Source organism: Diadema antillarum, unplaced genomic scaffold, assembly GCF_040938485.1.
Source record: "Diadema antillarum isolate AM-2024a unplaced genomic scaffold, OU_Dant_1.0 scf00000139, whole genome shotgun sequence".
In the NCBI taxonomy this organism is placed as follows: domain Eukaryota; kingdom Metazoa; phylum Echinodermata; class Echinoidea; order Diadematoida; family Diadematidae; genus Diadema; species Diadema antillarum.
Genome location: NW_027271028.1, coordinates 2,727,558 through 2,743,080, shown reverse-complemented (window position 1 = coordinate 2,743,080; position 15,523 = coordinate 2,727,558). Strand labels below are relative to the sequence as shown.

Sequence of the window (15,523 nt, the reverse complement as noted above, 5' to 3'; positions counted from 1 at the left end):
AATCAGCCAATCCTTCATACCTTGTACCGTCTACCTGCTCGCCATATATTGAACGTACAATCCTTCTGGCATTTCTTCTGACACCCAGTTTAGCTAGCTTAGCTTCACAGTTTCTCTTATGATGAAGCATGCAATGAAGATGGCTTGAATCCTTGAAGCTCGAGGTGGCTGCTATGCCCTTCTGAAGTGCAATCTCTCCATCTGTCCCATAGAACTGTACGCTTGTGTGCTGAAGACCTTTTGACAACTCGTTCCCAAAGTATCGGTAGGTTTCAAAATCTCTTCTCCCATGAATCAAAATTGCCCCAGGCATCAAGACTGACCTGTCATTGCTCCTGTTAACAAAGTTGTCATGCCGATAAGATGCGATTGTCAAATACATTGGCCCACAATCAAAAGTAGAGTCAAACACCAGAACTTTGCCCTTCTCACAAACGTTTCTCCGCATGTCTTCAGCTTGTTTATCTGTGTACAACACACATCTTGGCATTGATCCACTCCCCTTTTCATGACAAAATTCTACACTCTTCACAAAATCTCCTTTCAAATTCATCTTTAAAAGCTCAGAAAAATCAGAGCTCTTAGCTTTCACAGAACCATGGCGATACACCTGCTTCCTATCCCTTGGTACAGAGGCAAACGAGTGCAGGTCACTTCCTCCTTCTTTCTCATAGTAATCATCCACAACTTTCTGGGCTGAGGAGCAATGTGAAGACTTCAAGTTTTGAAGAAGTTCCTTCTTAGATCTGATATACGGTCGTTCAGAGTGTTTCTCATTACCATGGGGACTGATGATTAGCTCAGTTTTTTCACCTTTCCACTCGTATCTGACCATGCATATTGGGTGCATAGTGCCCTCCTCTGCATCATGCAGCTCATACAGCATTCTTTGAAAGTTAGGAGTGTCCCTGTGCTTATAGTACTTACGAACAAACGTGTATGTTCTACAGCTGCCAATGTCTTCGCTGGGTCCAACATTTCCATCGTTGTTGACTGTAATTCTACATTTGGCCCTACTGGGCTTTTGGTACTTCCCTGTCTCATCACAAGTAATATCTTCTGCAAAACGGAGCTGAGAAGTATCTATCAAGAAGCACAATTCTTGGTCGCAACCAACTGGCACAGAGTTGTTAACTTGCACTGATGGGAACAGCAGTGCCTTTGCTATGCGCTCACTGTCTTTGAAGAAGGTGCTCTTTTCTTTGAAGGCATGCCACTTCTGCTTGTACAATAGAGGTCCAACATTGCTGTTGACAGTTCTTGGTTGGAGTGGTGTCTGATGATCTTCCTCGTCTGCTGAATCACTTGAGATAGCAACCTCCTCAAGTTTTGGTCGCTTGAAAGTGTTGGACCGTTCAAACAAAGCAGTAGACCCAGCTGCAATGAAGACGTCATCTGGATTTCTGAAGAAAGAAAAGTATAAAATAAATACTCTTTAATTCAAACATAATATATAAACTATTACAGTAGAACTTGTAACTGGTTGTAATTGATTGAACCCACATGTTGACTACAAAAATCAGTTGTGCATATTACACGTCAAGAGTACACGCAAATACTTTTTATTAAGTAAATGTCTGGCACATTTGATTTCTGTTGTCATTGAATGCACCCGCTGAAAATTGTGCAGTCATTTAATAAACTTAAACAAACTTGGCAACTTTGACTGCAAGTACGTGTATTGCATGCAGGGCAGCATTATTCCATAGAAGGTATGGAGCATTGCATTTCTCCTCTGTATCACACCACTAAAGGTTGCATTTGGAGTGTGAAGGTATGTCACATTTGGATAAAATTTAAGCTACCAAATCATTTTTTTTTTGGGGGGGGGGGTGGTGGTGTAGAGGAGGAGCCTTTCATTTTTTCATTTATGGTAAAATACACATACTATTCTGTCACATAAAATTCAGTTATGTTCATCAACTACCAACCAGTAGGTCCATTATGGGTGCAGACATTTCAGTACATTGCACGGCTTGGACATCAGAGGCTACTTATCATTTGCTGATTCTCATGAACTGTTTCAATGAGCACCACCGTGACCTTCAAAAATGGCCATTTTATACATTAAATCTGGGAATTTAGACATCATCCGCTTTGAAAACAATATCCCCCCTCAATGGCTTTTGAGCCTTCCCTTATCTATTAGATGACAACAAGCTGCCCCTAATTACAGAATGATGCAAGTCTGTCGCAACGGTGCTCAATGCACCAGTTCACTTATTCTCTCATTAACATTTCAAAATGGTCCCCCCCCCCCCAACGAGCGCTGCAAACATACACGGATCCACATCATTGCATCATATTTTCTTAGGTTTTTAACACCTGATGTAATTAAACTAAAATAGCCATGTTTTTCTTCTTTCTTTTCAACATCAGTTTTTAGTGACAATCTCAGCAGCAGTTCTACAGACACATGTATTGTCCAATAGTTGTGACTTGTAGACAGCTCAGGCTTTTTCTATCACATGTATAGCAGCGCTGTTACATGTTATACGTCACCCCTGCCAATAATTTAAATTTAATGTGGTCACATGTGGTTGAGGTGACAAAACTGTACATATTTTATCAAACTCATCATTTGAAAATCAGCAAATACACCACATGATCATCAGGCACAGAGAGTCTCACTTCGTCAACTTACTCTTCATGAACAGTGACCCCAGATGCCCCCTCTTCTTCCTCAGAAGAGATGACTATTACCCTGAAATAGAATAAAAAGAAAGAAAATAAAATGATTCCAGTTTACTGGAGGAAAATCAAGGTAAATAGATGAAACCTTTGGCTCATCTTTCTAAAAAGTAGAAATTTAAGGCTTCCACTTCAAAAGTACATTATACATGTGGTCATGTGTCATAAGTTGGCCCCCTTCTGCATTACAAGGTGATAGCAAAAGTATACACTTCCAGATAGGAAAACAACTAACGCACTATGATGGGGACATGCCCGAGTACATGTATCCCCTGAACCCGTCACACATCCCCCATTCGGATACATTTTGTGACTGCAGCAGGGAGTCCCTAAAATTTGATTTTTCACATTATGTTTTACGGCAACTAAGTGCCAAGTTTCGTAATCTGGTAAAAGCTGGTTCTAGAATATTTCCACCAAAAAAATGTTGCCATGGTAACGAAGACTCTACCCATACCAAAAACAATAGGTGTCTTTGCCTTACCATAATGCACCTTTATACTAAGTTTGAAAATGATCCGAGAAGAACTGCAGCCAGTAGAGTGCTCTCAAGAAAATCTTTACTATTTGCACAAAAGTGCTACCATGGAAGCGATGACCCCGCCCACACCAAAAACGATAGGCTTCTTTACTTTACCTTCTAATATCACTTCTTTGTGCCAAATTTCAAGGCAATCAGGGTAAAAACAGAACATCAGAACTTTTTCTGATGCCCTTCTTTGGCAATAAAAAATGGTGTACTTTCGGAAAACTGATTTAGATCCTTACGGTGAATAACTGTCTAGGGTTTATGATCGTGTAATAATGAAAAAATCTCAAAACATAGGCAAAAATTCAAAAATATACAAGAGTAGGTGTATATTAAGTGTTACATTAGTTATTGGGTGATAAACAGTAAAGAAAAGTAAAATGGCTTTAATTTGATGCCTAATTTGTAGTCATTTGCCAAATTTTGACAAAAATCTCAACATTCTTCCAGAAATAGCACTAAAATGTGCACTTTCCCATTGACTTCGTGCAGGTGGCACCCCTGGTCTTCTAACTTTAGAATATTATAACTCCAATTCTATATATCCTACTTCAGTGAAATGTTACAGGCAAATGGCATGGTAATACAGCTTCAAAATGATACAAAATTTGTTTGAATAGCTGTAATGGTTTTGAAGAAAATCCAAAAAGTGTAAGAGCACCATCATATGGGGGGGGGGGGGACCAGTTCATGACACATGACCACATATGTGCCAGGTTTGAAGTTCTTATCTCCAACCGTTCTTAAGTTATTGAAAGTACAGTGTATGGTCAGGTACATAATGACCCCTTTGCCCTTTGACCTCATGACCCCATGATTTCATCACATGATTGTCACCTTTAATACCAAGGAAACACTTGCTACTTTTGAAGCTCTATATCTCAAATGACTCTTTTTTTATTGCAAGTATGGTGTATTTTCAGGTATATTACGACTATGACTTGACCTTAACCTCCTAACCCCATGATCTCATCACAACATCGTCTCCTCACCGCAACCGCTATGTTTGAAGCCCTTATCTCAAACAGTTAGTAATATATCACAAGTACGGTGTATTTCCAAGTACATAAGGACAAGTAAAATTGATTAATAGTTTCTCGTCCTGATTTTTTGAAAATGAGGAGGGGGTTCCATGTTATTTGATGTGTGATATTTTTCGGATACACAAAAATGTTATTGGGTCAATCTCAACACATTTTTCACAAATTTAATTTCATTTGTACATGCACTACAGAGGCTCAAAACAAGGTGTGTAATTGCATCATATTAATGGTTTTGGTTTTTCATTGTCTATATGTCCTCATATACTTATTTACATAATTTCAGAACAGAAATATCATATAATTAAAAAAATTGAGGCGGCCATAAAAAAAAAAAAAAAAAAAAACGGAGGAGGGGACAAGAAGCCAGAAATCATTCTTATTTGGCCTATTGACTTCTGTGAACTTTGGACTCTTGAAAGTATGTAACTTGCAAGGTTGGATGTTACTTAAGTTATCTCGAGGTTATACATGTATACCTCGTCATCTCGTCATCAATATGATGCCATGCTTCACACCCATAGAAGCTCTTCAATTCTGTGTTTCTTTGAATCAATATTTTGTTTGCTTGTCTTTGATAAATGCTAAAAATGAGAATTTTTAATACCCACTGTTATACTGTATTCATTTATGGCACTGCCAGTTAGTATCAGACTATGTGGCAGGGCTGTCAACATTGTGAAAGTGGAGAATGGAAAGCTTAACTGAAAAGTTTACAGTAAAGACTCTACCATTGCACTGACAAAAACAAAACTTACTCGGTTGCCATGGTAGTGATTGTATCACTGATATCACTGGTGTGCTCTGGTATCACTGGTATGCTCTAATGAACTCAATCTGCCTCGGTCATGCATTCCTGTTGAAGAATCTAAAAAAAAAAATGAAATAAAAAATTAAACAATGACAAGTCTAAGAGAATGTATTTGAATTACGACTGTGATAATTTTGCTAGCTTTTACTGAGAACAAGCGATGGCAGAATGTAATTGCTGTGTCTTACACACTGCCATTGGAGTGTAGAGTGGGTATATGACGTAATAAATCATCGTTTTTTGGTGAGTTTGGTTAGAGCATGAAGAGTGGTGTATAGGTCATAGCATTTGATGAAACAGAAATTGAAAACACTGCATCAGATGAGACTGTCACTGTCACTGCTGTCTGATCTGGAGAATTTGATGAGGCAAACCTTGTGCATTTATGGTGTAACACAGTCATTATAATTATATTCAGATTTGTACTGTAGGCTTTCATAAATACAGTAAACCTCGCATGAGTCGAAGCTCTCGGGACTGACAAAAATGCGTCGACTTAAGTGAAATTCGACTCTCGCGAGAGTCGATTTTTTTTTCGACTCACAGTTATGTACATGTATTATAGTACATTTGCATGTGTGTGTGTGTGTGTGTGCGTGCGTGTGTGTGTTTGCATTCAAATTTGTCTGTTCTTGAAGATAACGTTCTTATTTTGTTCTAAATTGAACATGAATTTGTATCAATACTAGTTAAACGTAGTTCTGAGAATGTCTGCGCTAATGTGGCAATGTGCATGTGCCATGTCTATGATGCAACACAGGTAACCCATAGACAAACACTCTCCCAGGCCCATCCCACCTCCATTGAACAAAACTATACAGCCAGCCACGCACAAACAAACTCCGCCCACTTGGCCTGTCACTAAAAGCAGCGATTGGTTGACCAAGGAGTTCTGGCTTGACATGGATAAAGTATGGATGTGCTGTGTGTATGGATAAAGTATGGATCGATGTGCTGTGTGTATACATGTATACATGTGTATGTATTCGATATGCGTGCGGAGCGGTACGGTGAGTGTGCATGCATACCTGCAGCAGGTCATGCAGGGACGAGGTTCTGCGACATGCCGATTTTTTTGTTCTCCTCTAAATGTAATGAGAATGCCAGGCAAAACTTCTTCGGCTCAAGTGATGTAAACTACGTGTATTTTGTACAAAAGGGACTGAATGTTTTACTTCGACACTGCCGAAATTCGACTCTCGTACTTCGGCTTATCCAAATATTTCTTAGAGAAAATACATAGGGAAAAACCGGGACTTTTTATTTTGCTTCGAGTTAAGTGATTTTCGACTCACTCGACGTCGACTTATCCGAGGTTTACTGTAGTATTATGGTAGTGTGACCATATTTCACGCATGTCCTATTTTAAGTTCGCACACAGGGCAATATATCTCAAAAACTAGAAAGAATTTCGAAAATCTGATAGCACCAATTGACAGAGGGACCTCAAATTACCTAGGGTAGGGACGAAATTTTCTTTGAAATTGGGTGAGAAATTGTGAAGATATTGACAAAAAATTGGCAAATTTGCTGTTGAAGTGTTGCCCTTGACCTTTGACCCCTGATCTTTGACCCCATGAACCCTAAATTCTCTAGATAACCACTGCCAGTCAACTATGTTCCATGAAGATTGTAGATACCTTGAACAATTTCTAAGTTACGGAGAAAAAAGTGAAGCTTTACTATTTTTACTTGACCTTTGACCTCATGACTGCAAACTTTCACCAGAGAATCTTAATTGGGTATTGCATGTATACACTAAGTTTTAAGAAAATATCTTCAGGCATTGCATAGATATGGTGGAAATAGTGAAATTTTATGTATTTGACCATAACCTTTAGACCTTTGACCTTCAGCATGTGCACCCAAAAGTTGATAGGCACACCTTCACCCCCTGATACACATACATGCCAAGGGGGTGTTTCACAAAGCCGTTCTTAAGTTAAGAAGGACTTAAGTGCGATTGGTGATCAGTTCTTGTGCTGAATTATTGAGAATCTAGGTATACAGCACACAAGGACTGATTACCAGTCGCACTTAAGTCCTTCTTAACTTTAAGAACGGCTTTGTGAAACACCCCCCAAGTTTCATTAGGTAATAGGATACCTCAAAAGGTTTTTTAGTTACGCTGTCCACAAAATTCATTACGGACAGAAGGACGGACGGACGGACGGACGGAAGGACGGACAGACAACCCGAAAACATAATGCCTCCGGCACCACTTCGTGGCGACGGCGGAGGCATAAAAATAAGAAATACCTTTCTGTACTATAAAACTTAGGTGTTAATGAAGTCACACACACCCACACCTATTTCATGTGCTTCAATTTTACGTATAGACCTAGTAGAACCTATGACCGTTTATATACCACACTACATAATATGTACCTACAGTTTACAGCGGTAAGGTTTCGAGTACTAACGAATTGAGTCTAGATTACTCCCTCCCTGCACGTAGGTCCTACAGCTTGAGTGAGCATGACAGTACAAGCAGAAAATACAATAATATCCGGAGTACTTACTGAACTCACCAGGAAGATGAATAAATAAAGAGAGTTATATGTATATCGCATCGAAAGTGGAGGTACAATAAGGCATTCTGCTCAGCTCTGTTGACCGTCACGGCAGCAGCACCAACTAGCACGTACCATGCAGGCAAATATGCATGCATCATCGAATCACGATATCGTCGCGCGCGCGCCAGTTGCATGTGGAACTTTACTGATAGTTTCGTAAATGTGATTTTTTTTAAATTGTGTATGTAATATGAAATTTTACTGGAGAAAAAAAATTCATATCAATTCTGTAGTTTTTTTCAGATGAGAAAATAACTTAACAACTTTTTGAAAAGACGTTCAGTAAAAAAAAAAAAATATTTGAAAATCATTATTTAACCTTGGCCACCTTATCACAACGCGTATATTCGGTGAAACGCCCCCCGGTTGTGCCGTTTGGTAGCGTTATCTGAACTAACGCGCCTAACGCTCCCAACGCACCCTTTCGGCAAAACCGGGGGGGGCTTTGGACGAAGGGTGGTGTTCCCATTAACGCGACGCGCCACCACCCAACCCACCCTTTCGGCACAAGCCGTTATTCCGAAGGTTCGTTATTCCGAAGGTTCTTTAGTCTGAAGATTCGTTATTCTGAAGGTTCGTTGTTCCGAAGATTCGTTATTCCGAAGGTTCGTTAATCCGAAAATGTGATGAGGTTTGTTATTCCGAAGGTTCATTAATCCGAAAATGAATGTTCGTTACGGACCCTAAATCATGTCGGATCAACGAACTTTCGGAATAGCGAACCCAATTTCATTTTCAGATTAACGAACCTTCGGAATAACGAGCCCTATTTCATTTTCGGATAAACGAGCCTTCGGAATAGCGAACCATATTTCATTTTCGGATTAACGAACCTTCGGAATAACGAACCTTTGGAATAACGCCACAAATGTTCGGATTAACGAACCCTTTTTCATTTCCGGATTAACGAACCTCTAGGTATAGGGAATTTGTGTGTTTCGGATTAACGAACCTTCGGAATAACATGCAGACCTGCGGAATAACGAACCTTCGGAATTACGAACAGCACTCAATGAGGACATCAACACATTCGCACGATCAGAAACATTGCTTAACAAAGAAGCTCATACTTATGATTTCAGGTAAAATCCAATGTGTGAGTTTATAAATAATGTTTTTTGAAGTGACTCATACACCTAAACGATAAAACAAGATAGAAAATATAAAAGATGTAGAAGAAACTGGAATAATGGTATCATGTGGACAGTATTTTTGGGTATTACGTACATGTATTATTTCCTCAGTATATACTGCGTCATGTGCAGAAATAGCGACACGAACTTTCGACAATACTCCGATCTTATGGTATCAGCTTTTTATGATTATCGTATCAAAAAAGATCTTCATATAATGAATTATATTAGTAACAGGGTGCATACTTGGCCAAAAATGTAGATTACATAGGTCATACCAAAAAAAGAAAGAAAGAAGAAAAAGAGAGATTGTTTAAACGCAAAGGGAATGTCCCTTTTTTCTGCGACCAAAATTTCGGAGAAAAAAAGAAGAAGGAATCAACAAACAAACCAATGGTTAGACAAATTCGAAGTTCAAACAAAATTTGCCCTCACTGCGACGTCCCTTCGCAACGATAAAAAGCATACACACAAGCCAATAAAACTCACACACACATTCACTCTACACATACACACACGTGCATAAAGACACAAGGGTTCCTGATTGGACATAATTTACATTCGTCAGGTGTTCATGCGGAAACACTTCAGGCAGGGGTGAGCAAAACAGTATGTTCAAATTGTGGCAAACCTGCATGTTAAAATAAAGCCATTTGCTCACCACGCCTTTTCCGTGTTTTGATGGAACTATAAATTTGTGAGTTACATGTTGCTCGAGTTCATTTTTGATTTTTATTACGGCACTCTTCTTCCTGCTCAGTGTCGGGCACTCCAAAAGCAGATCAACCGGAATATTCACTCTATTGAATGACTTCTTGACAACATTACAAAGCTTTTGGACTTGTCCATTTTGTCAGAGATATCAACGGCTTTCGTCAATCATGTCAGGTAAGAGTCACAGCTTTTCAGGAAACTATAGTGTTAGTCAGAAAATGACAATTTATTCATTCAGCTTGATATTTGTAGAGGGAATTATTATTACTTTACTTAGTTTTAAAGCGTGTATACATATCACTTAGATGATAAATCTATGGATATTGACTTCCCTTAACAAATTACTTATCTTGCTAAGAATAAAAGAAACGAATACTAAAATCTAAATTGCGCACTCTTAGTCAACTCGGGGTTTTACAATAGAGCAGTCAAATTCATATTTTCAATAAGGTGAATATATTTTTTTTTTTTGCTACGACAGGCAGACGGCATTTTCTCGTTGCACACGAGGAGCATTATCAACTTTATCGGCTTGATTCAACAGTGGATTCCTTTTTCCAGGATCCTTCGTGCAATGATCAAGAAAACAAAAAACCTACAACAGAAGGTTGAAATGTGACACAAGAAAAAAAAGTAATTGCTGCATATTTTGGAGGAAACATGTAGAATCGGCGGATTATAACCACCATGCATTATTACAATTATGATAATTATCACTATCATTATTATTATAATTATCATCATTATCCTTCAATTTATTATCATTAACATTTTGATTATTCATATATGACAGAAAGACTGTATTTAACTCCATCAATCTTTAAGTTTGAGATTAATTAAAATTTAACAATTTGGCTATTGACTGCTGATCATTGCATAATTAGCAGACAATGATGGTCAACCATGTCATTATCAATAGGATAAGTTTTGATTGGGGTATATACTTACATATTTTTTGCCTTTTCTCCGTTTTAGGGTGTAATTCGCTGTATAGAATACATATTTCACACCTTGCCTCTGACAAAATAGGAAAAGAAAATACCATGGAAATATGAAAATATACTCAAATTTACCTCAGCGCAATATGTACAGAACATCTCGCAGGACGAAGTTCGGTACCCACTGGTCTGATTGATTACCCAAGCAAACATGATCATGATCAGTATAGGCTAATGTTTGATGTCCATCGTGTTAGCAGGTAGACAACAGTAAGGTATTTTGTTAAAGAGGAAATAATTTCTTAGCACTTCTGAGCCTTCTGAACCTATGAGCTGATTAATAACTTCTCATTGATTTCCTGCGCGGCACATCAGGTGCCTGACAGTAACAAGATTGATCGGCAGGAAAGGATGGCCTATAAGAAGATAGGGTAACGGGATTTCAGAAAGACATTGTCTAAGTTTTTGACACAGAATGATAATCCATAATGCGAATCAAAAAGATACAAATTTTATAAGACAAAGAACAATAGTGCCATTATACCGTATGTCCCCCCCCCTAAAAAAAATACAACGGGAGCTCCGCACTGATATCTTTGAAAATAGGGAATCAATCTAAATACAAATTCAGGGTATGAAACTATAAGTCATTGCCCACATCATACAGAAAACCCCATTCGATTTACTTCAGTGGTCAAAGAGAAATGAGGAATTTTGTAGAGGATGTCAGGAATCTCTTCCCTCCAAGTTTTGTCTATTGTATTCACACACAGGAGCATCGAAGTGCTAAACTTGGAAGAATCAGACTCATGACATGCTTTACAACAATCCACATTTCTCTGTGACCGCTTAACCAAATTGAATAGGATTTTCTGCAAAATAGAGCTAAGATGTTATATTTTAAGACCTTGAAGTAGCGTTTGGACAGTTTAATCATAATATTGGGTGTTATCAATGCGAAAATCTGATTGTAATTTTTTTTTTGACATACTGTACACTGTTATACGGACATATGATCATGCCGTTATTTCATATATGACCCAATTCCTTTTTCACTCTCTCTTCATCACATTGTGATCTAGTATAAAGTAGTATCGACACGGACTACAATCGTCATTCTGAGACTGGAAATGCAGATTTTAATGATGGCCTGACATTGCTTGTGATGTTAAATAGATAAGTCAACTATACTACTAAAAAAGAGAGAGAGAGAGAGAGAAGGTTTGTGTGCATAAATCGTAGGTTTCTTTGATTTTTATTCGGCCTAAGAAAAAGAAAAGAAATGCATTTCGATCAAGAAAATAAAAGGAATGATCTTCAAGAAGCAGAAATGAAAACAGTAATTGTTGGATAGATTTACAGTTTCAAGAAAAGAATAAAAGTCTCAATCACATGCGCACAAGTACAAAATGAAAAAAAAAAAGGCGAAATTTTGTTCAAATATTGCTTGCTGATAAGGGAGCAGGATGGATTGGGAAATAAGCACATCTATAATGGTGGACTCCGGTCTGATATATGACAGGGAATTTGAGCCTACTTTGTAAATTTTTGCCTGTCCCGGGCGTTATCAAAATTGACTGAAGTTCCTGATTAATGTCAAACATCATAAAGCATCAGAGCATGGACCCTGATCAGAGTAACGGGAAAACCGGTCAGATTGAAAACTTTTTAGTTTTTATTATGATCTTTAAAAAAAAAATTAACTGTCTACTCTATAAGAGAGGTATCAACAGTCTGGTTTTGTTGTTGTTTTTGGTCAATCGTGTCACAACGATTTGCCTCCTATACCAAAAACATACATTCTTTTCGTCATCAAAAGTTCGGTACAATGAATACTTCCAATATCTGCATTTTTAGTGGGTCCCTCCGTTTTTCGAAGTTTGATTATGATACTTTCATTTTCATCATTTCAGTTTTCCTGCAACGTATAATTACTATGAGGTTCGCAATTATTTTTTACTTTTCTCAGTTTACTTTGTTTTGCTTATGAAACCTTACTCTCTGTTACCAAAGAAAGTGAAATGTCTATGTTCTTTTCGAAAAATGACATAGAATTTGAATTTCACTGAATTGAATATCTTAAAACACTGTTTAAGCGGCTTTTTATTTTTTTCTCTCTTCCTTTTTCTTTCTTATAATTCCATTCGTGCCACTCTCCCTTTGGATAAGGTTGAATCTCAGAATTGTTTTCCATTGTAGTTCTAACATGTACAACAAGACCTAATCAATAGAGATTGCATATAAATTCATGTTGAGTTATTTAGTCCTATTTTAAATCTAAAAAAAAAGGTTCACTAAAAATAAGGTAATTCTTTCTCATTTTACAAAAGTAACTTTATACAGATTTTTTTTTTTTTCAACTGGTCATTAGTTTATTTTTCTTTTCAAACTTACATAGAAGTTTCTCATTTTATTTCATGCCCGGCTTCCCGAATTCAGCCCCGCCGTCCTATGACGAAGTGAGTGATGGTGGTGTGGCTACTATCACTGCGACATCCATGACTGTTCAGCCACCAGTCCCGAATCCACAACATGGCCAGTTGCCATATCCTTCGGGGTCCGAGAAACCAGTCCCGTACCCACCTGCTCCATACCCCACCACCATGCCTGTCGGAACTAACACTGCTCACGTGCAGCATACAGTTCAAACGAGTCATGCTCATATGAATATTCCACCTGGAGCGAAGGACATTGTAATTGTAAGCATATTACTTTACGCAGCAACATATAAACCTTTGATTCACATACCGAATCGGCCATTTGTCATGAATAAGGTAATTGGGAAGGCAATATTGTTTAATCGCGGTCAAACGCAATAATACATAAGAAACGTAACCCTTTTTATTTCAATCAACTTATGTGCTAGATCAGCGAATCAAGTAGATATGTTTGTATTGATTTTGTTTCCAAAAATTCCTCCGAAACTTCGTGTAATTTCTTCATCTCTCCAACAGTATTAAAGAGAACCAATTCCGTAATAATTCCTTGATTCAGAGTACGTAGCGTTAATTTTTACGCCGGGGGTGGGGGTTGCGTTCTTTCTGCTATATAGTTATCTGTTGTAAGCTGAGCTCAATTCAATAATTACTCATTCTTTAGAAATCAAAATGATGCGGTGTTATTGACGCTCTGTATTCATGTGGTCTTTGTCACCGGCCTACATTTCTTCTTCTTCTTCTCCTTTTTTTTTGGTTGTTTTGCTTGTTTTGCATTATTAGACCACGCCGGAAGGGACGACAATCATAAGGCAAGTGCAGCCGATGCCAAATGATAACTTACAGTGCGCCATAGTTGTTACCGTTTGCTGCTGCTTCTTGTTTGGTCTGATAGCTGTCGTGAAGTCTCAAGAGGTAAGCTTTTTTTAAAAATAAAATCTATGAATTTTTATTAGTAATATTATTATTGTTGTTGTTGTTTTTAAATGGTCTTATGTCTACATTAAAACGGATTTCCCCCGGAACCTGTTCAACTACATACTTTTCTAATGCTGAAACATAAACAGGAGTAGATTTATCGAAGCGTCAGGAATGCTAGAACGGTGGGCGACTGGAATGAATTAATATACATTATGCATCACAATATTGGAGTGATAAACAAACAAACAAAAAAGGAATATTTTATTTGTCACATTGTGCCTTTCCAATGTCATTCCTGTCAGTTATGTTGGACCTGAGCAAATCGTATTACGACTGCATTAATCTTCAACAACCAAGTCAACTACGCCTTTGGGATTTGCTAGAAATTATCTCAGTTCTTCAATCACTTTACGTTTATCGAACAAAGGGCCTTACACGATACAAAGTATGCAAGTATAATAGAGTACAGAAGGTGAAAGTAGTACAAGATATAAAGTGTAAGTACGATTTTATGTATTTCTGATTATTGCAACATTACTGAATTTAAACAGTTTCCTTCCAGTGGTACTCTGCGGGAAAAGTCAAAACGTTCCGTTACCACTATTGCTTACATGACTTCATTATTCAATGAATCCATGTACAGTCTGTACTGATGGCAAACGTATAGACATTGATAGATATTCGCACTCGAAAACGCGCGTACAAAGGTTATCATGGGTACTACATCATTTTTTTTTTCAAGAGAAAAATCCCATCGGTTTAGCAATGACAGACACAAAGTACTTTACATTAGAAATATTTCCTCCTCCTTCGTACATCACCATCAGTCCAGTCGACTCAAGCTTATCACTCTTTTCGTTCACAATGTTTTTTTTTTCTTTATCATCATCTCCTCCCCACAAATTTGTGGAACTCCACAGGCTAGGCGTTTATACATGGAAGGCGACACAGACGGAGCGAACAAGGCAGCGAGCACGTCTCGGGCGTGTTCTAAATTAGGTGTCGTCGTGTGCATCGTTTTAGTTGTGGGCTCCATCTTGCTGCGATTCGTAGCTCTGAGTTATTAGTGTTCTCTTTGAACACGACGGGCTTGTCGACAACTAAGTAGTATACAACTTGACCCAAATCTATTCTCAGCATATATATATATGTATATATATATATATATATATATATATATATATATATATATACATATACATACATAACTTCAACATGCGACAAGAATGATATATGGTATACAGTCTAGCGGTGTATAAAATTGGCGCTATGAAAAACATTAATAATGAATTATGTCAATAAAATTACAATTGAATTCGATTCAGTTTATTTCAAGTAATTTGGTAACATTTTTCTTCTGAAGAACATAATAAGGAAGATCAAAATCTATCCTGCAGTACATATCGATTGACTGCACAATGAAAATTAATGTTGATTAACAACTGAACTGAAAACATACCATACACAATTTCAAACCAAGCTGCTGCATCATGTATGTTGTATGTTCTGTTCGTATGTTCATAAATATATATAAATAAATTTATGTGTACACATATTTATGCCATTTTTTACTTGTTCCATTTTCTCTACCCTACAAGTAGTCATTCCTTCATTTTTATGCACTAATAACTGACAACTGCAGACACACAGTTCTTTTTCCATAAATTAACACATCATGATTAAATGCACCTTAAACGGATCGTATAGTTGTTGTTGAGACCTGATTTCAGGTTTC

The 15,523-nt window shown here is 37.6% G+C and overlaps 1 protein-coding gene across 1 annotated transcript; it reads left to right on the top strand.

Moving 5' to 3' along the window:
• Positions 1-9,529: 9,529 nt before the first annotated feature.
• Positions 9,530-14,968, top strand: LOC139721180 (uncharacterized). The gene is made up of 4 exons (XM_071632507.1): positions 9,530-9,668; positions 12,872-13,131; positions 13,651-13,782; positions 14,709-14,968. Exons 1-4 carry the CDS (start codon positions 9,662-9,664, stop codon positions 14,853-14,855), a joined length of 546 nt encoding a protein of 181 aa, XP_071488608.1. The 5' UTR covers positions 9,530-9,661; the 3' UTR covers positions 14,856-14,968.
• Positions 14,969-15,523: the final 555 nt, after the last annotated feature.

Bases quoted from the DNA above. Each gene is read 5' to 3' on its own strand.
- LOC139721180 (XM_071632507.1), top strand. The intron at 13,132-13,650 runs GTAAGCATATTA...TTGCATTATTAG, and splicing joins GAGCGAAGGACATTGTAATT to ACCACGCCGGAAGGGACGAC. The intron at 13,783-14,708 runs GTAAGCTTTTTT...GGAACTCCACAG, and splicing joins CTGTCGTGAAGTCTCAAGAG to GCTAGGCGTTTATACATGGA.